The 9,779-nt window shown below is 44.1% G+C and overlaps 1 protein-coding gene across 4 annotated transcripts in view; it reads left to right on the top strand.

The window, feature by feature from the left end:
- The first annotated feature begins 1,843 nt into the window (after positions 1-1,843).
- FBXL20 (F-box and leucine rich repeat protein 20) overlaps positions 1,844-9,779 on the top strand; it is a 65,068-nt gene continuing 57,132 nt past the window's right edge. For 2 of the 4 annotated variants that reach the window (XM_083583269.1, XM_083583270.1), the window contains exon 1: positions 1,882-2,352. Coding sequence is in view for 2 of the 4 variants with exons in the window: in XM_083583268.1 (XP_083439394.1) it covers positions 5,406-5,471 (66 nt within the window). In the remaining 2 variants the exon portion in view is untranslated. Of the gene's footprint in view, positions 2,353-5,390; positions 5,472-9,779 lie in introns of those variants that run through there. The other 2 variants (XM_083583271.1, XM_083583268.1) reach the window with 2 other exon arrangements.

Below are 9,779 nucleotides of genomic sequence, written 5' to 3'. Positions count from 1 at the left end.
CCAGCGATTTGACTTAACAAAAATGTTTCCATTAGTCAAAGGTGGGGAAAATATAGAGTGGAAACAAAATGCTGGTTTGTTGTTGTTTAGTCGTTTAGTCATGTCTGACTCTTCATGACCCCATGGACCAGAGCACGCCAGGCACTCCTGTCTTCCACTGCCTCCCGCAGTTTGGTCAAACTCATGCTGGTAGCTTCGAGAACACTGTCCAACCATCTCGTCCTCTGTCGTCCCATTCTCCTTGTGCCCTCCATCTTTCCCAACATCAGGGTCTTTTCCAGGGAGTCTTCTCTTCTCATGAGGTGGCCAAAGTATTGGAGACTCAGCTTCAGGATCTGTCCTTCCAATGAGCACTCAGGGCTGATTTCCTTAAGAATGGATAGGTTTGATCTTCTTGCAGTCTGTGGGACTCTCAAGAGTCTCCTCCTCCTCCAGGTTTGTAGAAGAGCTTTATTGTTCATATACAAATAAGATAAATTTCTAAATGTTAAATCAACTTCTTTTGTTCCCGTTTGAGTAAACAACTGGCAAAAGTATCATTTAATTGGTTTGGGTCATTTTCAATGCATGGTATCGGAGTAAAAGCTTAATAGTTTTGTTTAATAATTAACAGTAGTAAGAATGCTTGACATTTATACAGTGTAATTTCAGGTTTTCCTGTACATGCAGTTTCATGCGCAGTCCTTTCAGTAATCCTTACAATAGCCCTTGTACAGTAAATTAGTAAGAGTATATGGAAGGGACCTCAAAGGTAACCTTAGTCCAACCCCTTGCTTTTGCAGAAATCCTCTGCTGTTGCACCCCAGTAGCTAGTCTTCCATTCTCTGCTTTAAAGCCTCTAGTGAAGGAGAATCCATCACCTTTTAAAACAGTTCGTTCCACTGTCAAACTGCTTGTATCATCACTACCAGTATATGGCAACCATCCTCTATATGTGTATTTCCACCCCCCCTACCAAAATGTATGTGAAGCTGATAGGATAATCGGCTTGCTGAAAGCCAACCTACTGAGTGCAGGTGGTCCACAACTCGCTCAATCTACCAATCCATCAGATCTTGGCAGAATTTGGATTCAAGGGAGTGAGGCAGCTACTTATCCTGGTTAGAGAATGTCGTGTGTGCCCCCCCCCCAAATATATACAATAGCTGGATGAAACACCATGCCACAGGAATTAATCCTCCCCCCAAGAATAAAGGAGCCAAATCTTCTTAACTGGAAGCTTTCATCTTGTTGCTCAAGAGAATGATCTGAAGGCACCTGATGGGATGCTGAAGCTAAACAGCTTGCTGCAAGGGGCACCCCAGGGAATAATAATTCCAACCCAGAGGAAAGGTAGAGAAAATTAAAAAGAGAAAAAAGGTTTAGCTGCGTTTGAAGCATTTTAACTGATGGCAACGAAGAAGCAGCTCCTTTTGTTGATCCATTCAGCACAACGTTAAGATCAATAAGGATGCCAGTCACTAGAGCTGCTTGGGAGCATGTCCCCACCGCTGAGCGCAACCGAAATGTGCCAGTGCGCGCGCGCTGAAAACATACATCTACAAGCCTCACCGAGCTCGGTAGGGACGAACGGCTTCACCCGTGAGGCGCGCACGTGCGTAGGATCGGAACCGAAATCCTGCGCGATGCGACGACCGTCATTGAAACGTGCATAGGTTCAGGGTTGGCGACGGGAGGCGGTCGCTTCACCTGCCAAGACCAGAGTTGAGGAGGGGTGCGGGGCGGGGAGAAAAGGAAGACCAGGACCCTCCCGGCTTCTTCGCCTTGTCCCCGGGAGTAGGGGTGGGCGCGCGCACACGCTCCTCCTCCCACCATCCGCGCGCGCAGAGGCGCGCGCCGCCCGTGCTCTTTCCCCTCCCCGGCCTGCGCCTCCCTCATCCAATGAGCGGCGCTGTTGCTGGCAGGTGCGGAGTGTTTTTGTTTTGGGTAGAAGGAGAAGAAGTAGTAGTTGTAGTTGACGAAGGCCGAACTCTCGCTCGCTCGCTTTCTCTTTGCTCCCCCCCTCCCTTCTGGAGTGGGCCTAGTCGGCGGAGGGGGCTCCGGCCGGCCGACCCCCCCCTTCCTCAACCGCACCCGCTGAGGAGCCTTAACGCCGCCCGGGCCCTCGCCGCTGGTCTAGGGAGGCAGACGGGCGACGACGGGCTTTCCGCCTCCCCGGCTGCTGCGCCTCCTTCAGCCCCGCAGCGCGAGGGGAGTCCGCGGGGCTGAGCGGGCGGCCGCTGCTGACGCCGCCGTTCAGGAGCCGGGGGGGCCAGGCCAGGCTCGGCCTGGCCTGCTCTCACCCGAGCCGACCCCCGCAGGGCCTTCACCATGAGGAGGGAAATGAACGGAGTCACCAAGAGCCGGTTTGAGGTGAGCGGAGGGAGCATCGGCTGGGCCTTCCCAAAGTTTCCCGGGGTGGGGAGGGGGAAGGTGGTGGTGCAGGGCTGGTTTGTTCGGTTATGAATGGGGCAGTGGGGAGGGGGGCTTTAGATTTCACCGAAGGAGATTTCCCTTCCCCTCTTTTCGTTTCTCCCTCCTCCCCTCAAAAGAAAGGGGGGGACACCCCAGATCTGGAGGGGCGATAAAGCGGTGGCTGAAGAGATGGGGCGGTGTTTGTGTGTCCATTGGGAGGGTTTTAAATGGGGGAAGGGAGGCGACTAGATGAGGCTGAAGGAAATTCCCTTTCCTCGCCTACCAGACACCAGAGAAGAAAACTGGCCGCGGAAGGAGAGGGCGACAAGTTCCCCTAAGTGGGGTGGGGGTGGGAGGGTTGCCTGTCGTGATTACAATAAGGGAGATTACATGTACAAGTGTAAAGTGGTTTCTTCTCCCGTCGACGCGAGGGCATTCCACTGGAGGAGATCCTTTCCCTCGAACAAAACTGGGAAAGGTGTATGTAGTCGTCTTGGAATAGGTAAGCCTGCAAATAAGAGGGAAACACTGTGTATATTGGGTGGGGTGGAGTCAGTCGTGATAGGTTACGCAGATGGAAGGGTTCCCTCGCCCCGCCTGTGCCATTCTGTGGGATATCGCTTGTGGGAAGGATGTGCACTAGAGAGGAAAGGAAATGTTACGTTAGGAAGTCTGTTGTGTGTGTTTAGTGGCACCAAGGTACATGTAGGGAAGTTGGGCGAAGAGGTTCGTTAACAGAGTTTGGGATCCCACCCACTTCCACTGGGAGTGGGGCAGGATGGGTGGAGAATGAGCTTGAAGAGGAAGGGGAGGAGCCTAAGCACACTGTGGGAGCGGCAGTGAAAGTCCCAGGATTGGGGCTGCCTTGATTATATACACAGTGGAGGAACATGGACATTAATGCATTATTATTATTTTGGGTGTGGGGTGAAATTAACCAGAACTTGAAGAGCAAACTGTAAGGTGGGGCAGGGTCTGACCTGAAAATGCTATTCTTCAGGTGTTTGGGGATGGGGATGAATTGGCAGGTTGTAGCCAGAAGAAATTCAGTTATGAGAAAGTATGTGTTTGGAGCAGTGGTAGAGATAATGGAAGAAGGTTGCAGAGCTGCTGTAGAAGTGTGCTGGGACTAGATTAGAATTGGGAGAGAAACAAGTTGTAGGCATGTGGAGGCTCCTGAACAGTGTTAAGGCAGGCACACTTTACCCACATAATTTATGCCCTACCAATGAAGGGAAGGGTTGTGTGTGTGTGTAAAGAGATTCCCAGGGCTGTTTAAAAGGGGGCATATTACAGATATCCTCAGTCTCCTGTGAAGGTTCTTGAGGGTTGGAAGCTACTGTCAGGATTCTAGCTTTGTTCAGAAACTGCTAGAAGGGGATGGCACTTTTCAGTTACTTGTCCAACTAATTTTCAGTTTATCCTCAAGTGCATCCTAAGTGCACTCATACACCGGCTGCTGTTGCTGAAGATATAGGCAATCCACAGGAAGCATAGCAGTGGAAAATTCAACAGCTCTAATGTTCTGTCTAGATAACCTTTACTTGGTATATGTAAAGAAAATAAAAGCTGCAGTTCCTAGGTAGTGGCAGGAAAGGGTCTCATCAGGAGGCTAGCTAAGCTGGCTAGGGGGAAAAGTCATCTCCCAGTTTATGTCCCACTTCAGTGGGGGAGATAAAACAGGAGAAAGGTGTAGGGATTAGAGGAGGGTGATACTTCAGAGTAGTGGGAGATTCTCTGGAGTATTTGTGGACTTCATGTCACTGGGTGGGGGGGCGGGGAAGGAATCATGCAAGGACAGAAGCATGAAATAGAGAGGGTAGGGCCAGGGAACCAGTCTTAATGCTGCTGGCATGACCAGTTTTGTGCTGTTTGTTTATGGCTACTAAGGGCCTAATTAATATATAGACAAAGGGAATCCTCCTGGTCTGGAAAAGGAAGGTGGGCAGCTAGGGGGGAAAGGAAGGACATGCAAGAAAGGAGGAGCATAGTGTTCCAGGATGTGGAATACATAGTCTATTTCTGTGTGTTTGTAAAAGAGCAAAATTTGAGGGTTTAAAGTAATATGTAAATAGGTATATCTGTCCATGTGGGGCTAAAGTTCATCAAATTGTATGCTGACAAAATGAGTATTGGTCACATCAGCTTAGCAAATGACAGCTGTATATTAATCACAACTGTTTTCAGACGCTGACCAGTGGTCAGGGAGGTATGCACATGAGCACATACATGTGCTCTGACATATGGCCAATATAGTGGGTTTAGAGTAAGGAAGATCCTGTAGCTTTGATGCCTTGGTGTATTTTGAAGTAACAAATGTGAATGTGATTAAAGGGCATTGTGGAGCCTGTAGCTCTTTGACAGGATGAGTGACTGGTTTGCAATGTGTGGTGCTGACCCTGTGTGTTTGTGGACATTATGCAAAATGGATTGCTAAATAGCTTTAAAGGAAACATGACTGGTGGTTGGTGCATGTGTTTAATATCAGAATATATAAATGTGGTACAGTCCAGGACTACTGTTGCTTTACTATTCTGAAATTGAAAAGGAGAATCCTGAAGGATAAAGATGCTGTAAAAAGTGCAAACAGAGCAAGCAAAGGGTAAACAATGAACTATTCAGGAAAACATGGCACATAATTGACATGATCTGGCATCACACAAAAGCACCCTATCTAGCCAGAGATTCATCCAGTTCTTTGTCGTAACAGCTGTCCCTCCCCCCCTTTCCTGAATTGATAGCCACAGTGCGGAGGAGGCAGCATCGTTGACACAAATAAGAGCAATAAGCTGGTTCAAGTCTCTTTTTGTGGGGATTTCATGAGGGAGGAAAATAAAGTGCCCAAGTGTAATCTTTCAACAGTGTGACCAAGGAATAACTTGAATACAGGGAGGAGACTAGCTCAGCTCAGAAGGAACTTCTGCTTTGGGCACAGCTACTTCTTTACTTTCTGGTCCAGAAAGGAAAAATAAAAGTAACTGAGTCAAAGTACTGGATGACTTAGGCAGCGTATGGCACAAGGTGATAAGTTCTGCAGAATGAAAAAGAGCGGCGTCTTCATTCAGAAACTGAGACAGGTAAAAACAATGTTTTGGTTTCATTCTCTTACTTTCAATGGGTACTATTCAGTGGCGTGGCAGGGGGGGCAGGCTGCACCGGGCGCAACATCTGGGAGTTAGGGTTAGGGGCCGTAAATCCACGGGTTAGGGGGCGCAAATTACTTGCCTTGCCCCGGGTGCTGACAACCCACGCTACGCCACTGGTACTATTGGAAGTTGAATGCAAACTAAACAAAAAGAGTGCATGTTCATTGAATTAATTTCCATTGACTAAATAGCCCAGGAAAATGTTGATTGGTAACCGAGTCCAAATAAAAAAGGTCACTAACTGAAGTTTTGTGACTTGCAGGGAACAGAAGTAAGAAGCAGCTGACATAACAATTTCATTATTTTTTACACCATCTTGTAATCTGAAAATTGAGGGGAGAGTTTAGATACATGGAGGGGTTCTTGTGATTTGACACTAGTATTTTTTCCCCATTGAGATTAATTGTTTAATTGTATGAGAAGGGGAATCTATTCCCAGGCCTTTCCCCTGTGAAAAGTATGTATTGGTACTGATGAACAGTGTTTTGGGTAGCACTGGGGATGTTTTTTTTCCAAAAGCGGTGTCCAAGGGAGATGTACAGTTGGGAACCTTAACATTCAAATGTGTGTGTTATGGTTGCTTATTCTAATTATAGATGTCTACATGGTATTCTTGTGAGGGAGAGAAAGGGAGGCATAACCCAATTGGGAAAATGTGCATACAATGATATATTTAAAAATGGAAACCGGAAATAATATGAGAGAGTTTTGTTGGGCCAATTTCTGTTAGTAAATGAATATTTTAGTCTTTGAGTTATGTAGAACATGTAATTAGATACAATGGAACGATAGCTAATTTCCAGCTTGTATACAGAGAGAGACTACTTACTAATGCAAATATTTGTAGACCAAATATATTGTTACAGTGCTGTGGGGTGAAAACATTTCTGGAAATTTTTCAAGTGATATTTTTTCCATGGAAAATGTTCCATTTTTAGAAATGAGTACTGTGCAAATTTGGCAACTGAAATGAATATAATACTAATGAAATATAAAATCATGGTTGTAATTGGCTATTTATGAAGTGACTAGCCCTAGAAAGCACATGCTTATGCACACAGCTCTTGAGGGATACTAAATTTAGTATGGTAAAATAGTTTTCAGTACCTTAATGTTTTTTCTTTATAATTGTGTACAATTGACTTGCAACTTACATGCATTTAAACTTAAGCAAACAAACAAATAGGGGCAGGCATCCATTAAAACAAACAAACATTGGCAATCCCACCTGCCACTGCACTCACCTTGGGAGAGTGCTTGGAGGTGCAGGGAGAGTGTGTCTTGCCTATACATGATTTTGGCTTTATGCACTGTCCATGGAATTTATCCCCCACATAAGCTGAGAGTCGACTATGTTACTGAGTTGTTTTAATTAATTATTTAAATAAAGATAATTTCCAAATAAAGATTCAAATTTGTTTGACTCTAACACTTAAAGCACATTGAATGTAGCAGCTTGAATTCTCCTCTCCAGGCAAATACTTCATTTAACTGACTTTTGGAGAAACTATTCAGATAATTAGTACATAAAATTAGCACAACATACTTTTTAAAGTCTTGTTCATTCAATGTAAATGAAACCAACACACTAAATCAGATCTCCCATTGTTTTATGGGAGCAGGGAACCCCAGAGATGCTGACTTGATCACAAAACATTTATCACCAAATCTGTACAAACATCTCAAACTAGGGAATGTTTTGACCGCACTTGTAATAACTAAAGACCTCTATTCCAGTAAAAATAGACCAGGTAGTAAGTCTCTCTACCAGATCAGAGTCATAATGGGTGCAGGCATAATGTTCCCAAAATAGTAACCATGGTTAACTGGTGTTTAGGGGGTGTTCTTAATTATCAGATGTGACATCAAGCCATGGTTGATCAAGCCATGGTTGAGGGTGGAGTGTTGGGGGAGGGTGATTTGTCATCATGTCCCTCCCTTATTGCTAAACAATAGTTAGCTGAAATAGCTATCAAGGACAGTATCGTGGTGAAAAAGAATTAAGTACCAGGTAATATTCAAGATTTTTGATATGAGCTTTTGAGTTATGCAAGGCATATTCAGGCATATGTGTTGAAAGAAGAAAATTGTGGCAGAAAATATGGTCACATATCTAGTATATTGAGTAGTATTGCAGAGAACCTTGTAAACAGTAATTCCAACAAACTAATCTTACTGGAGGGAGTAGGTTACTTGCACAGGCTCCTTCATAATACTGTGTTCATAGAAAACATCTGATGTCAGGGGAGGGGAGGGAATTTCTAAAGTATCTCTCATAGAATCTTCTTTAAAGCCTTTCAAAGAAAGATGATTTGCAATCTGCTTTACAATTTAGTCTCTACATAACCCTTGAAAGTAGGGAATAGTGCATAAAAGACTAGCCATTATATATGAGTCATCATTATATTAGATCTAGAGACATACAATGATTTCTGTAAATTGGCTGTAGGTGGAATGGTGCAAAATGAGCAGTGTGATAGGAGAGATTATATATAATTTCTGAATCTGTGTGCTTGATACATGTTCTTTGCAGTTTATCTTTACAGTAATGGTGTGAATAGTTGAGGCTGTGAGCCACTGCTTTTCAAAAAGGGTTTCGAGTAGAACTTTAAGGATTATATATAGTATCTGTCAGTACATACACTGAAGTTATTTTTCACAGTATTTCACAGTGGTTGTAAAATTCATTTTTACTGTAGATAGTTTCTGCCTCAGGAGTGTTTGAGTAGGTCCCATGGCAGGAGGGATGATTTCTTCAGATAAGAGTGTTAAAAACTGAGTAAAATTAATCAGTTATAACTTCTCTTTTCCACTTCTTGAATAACAAGGGAATTGCAGGGTGTGTCTGCCCAGCCGATAGGAAGATGTTCTGAAGTACCCAGAGCAGCATTCATATTTGACATTTGATCACTTAAGTATTCTTGGAAGCGTACCCTATGAGTGCCTCCCACTGGTAGATATTGTGGGAAAAGCCAGTGGCACCTCTGAGCATCCAAAGACAATTGGCATGAAGATGACAGTATAGATTGTTCTGAGAGGCAATAGTCGGGTACAGTGTCCTCCTCATACACAATACATTTGTGTGCATTTGAGCTTTTCAGTGTTTGCAAACATCTTGGTGATCCTTACAACAAGCCTGTAGTATTATTCCCATTTTGCAGATACTGTGCTTTGATTAATGGCTTGCCTGAGGCCACAGAGCATTGTTGTCTAAACTAAGAAGTTCACTATTTTAGCCACTGCACTGTACCAGCCCTTAACACAAAACACAGAGGTACTCAGACAACTAGATACAATGTACATTTAAGCCCCACCCTTTAGTCAAATGAACCCTTGCCTGTTGTCACCAAAGATAACTTGAGTAAATAGTTCTTCAGAAAGATGGTCAGACTTTGAGTCTCCAGGGGAAGCTGCCATCTGATAGTACATCTCTCCTTATGTTTGATGATCTGACAGAAATTGTTTGTTTTTTCAGTATCCTTCATTTCTGTCTACAGACTCAAGGAAGCTAATAACCAGAATAAAAGCATACTAAAAATACATAATGATGGGTGGTATCCAACAGAATCATACTCAGAGAAGAACCATTGAAATCAATGACTGACTTTAGTCACATAACACCTTACCTGTGAATTGAAGAGCAGATAAAAATCTGTTAATGCTTGGACAATAAAATACCGTATTTTTTGCTCTATAAGACTCACTTTTTCCCTCCTAAAAAGTAAGGGGAAATGTGTGTGCATCTTATGGAGCGAATGCAGGCTGCACAGCTATCCCAGAAGCCAGAACAGCAAGAGGGATTGCTGCTTTCACAGCGCAGCGATCCCGCTTGCTGTTCTGGCTTCTGAGGTTCAGAATATTTTTTTTCTTGTTTTCCCCCTCCAAAAACTAGGTGCGTCTTGTGGTCTGGTGCGTCTTATAGAGCGAAAAATACGGTAATATCAAACAGTAGCCAAGTCAAACATCTTCAGAATTAAAAGAAAGGTCACCTGGGGTACATCCATACCATACATTTAAAGCATATTCAGTGCACATTTAATATTCATGACTTCCCCCAAAGAATCCTGGGAATTGTAGTTCCACCCTCAGAGAGCTACAATTCCCAACAACCTTAACAAACTACACTTTCCAGGATTCTTTGGGGGAAGCCATGTGCCTTAAATGGATATGGAATGTGCTTTAAATGCATGGTGTGACTCTGCTCCTGGACTGGTCAAAGGCTTCTATATGAATAGAAGC

Source organism: Podarcis filfolensis, assembly GCF_964270895.1.
Source record: "Podarcis filfolensis genome assembly, chromosome: 13".
NCBI classification, from domain to species: domain Eukaryota; kingdom Metazoa; phylum Chordata; class Lepidosauria; order Squamata; family Lacertidae; genus Podarcis; species Podarcis filfolensis.
Note: the sequence above shows the minus strand (reverse complement) of the source record. Positions and strands in the feature narration are given on the sequence as shown.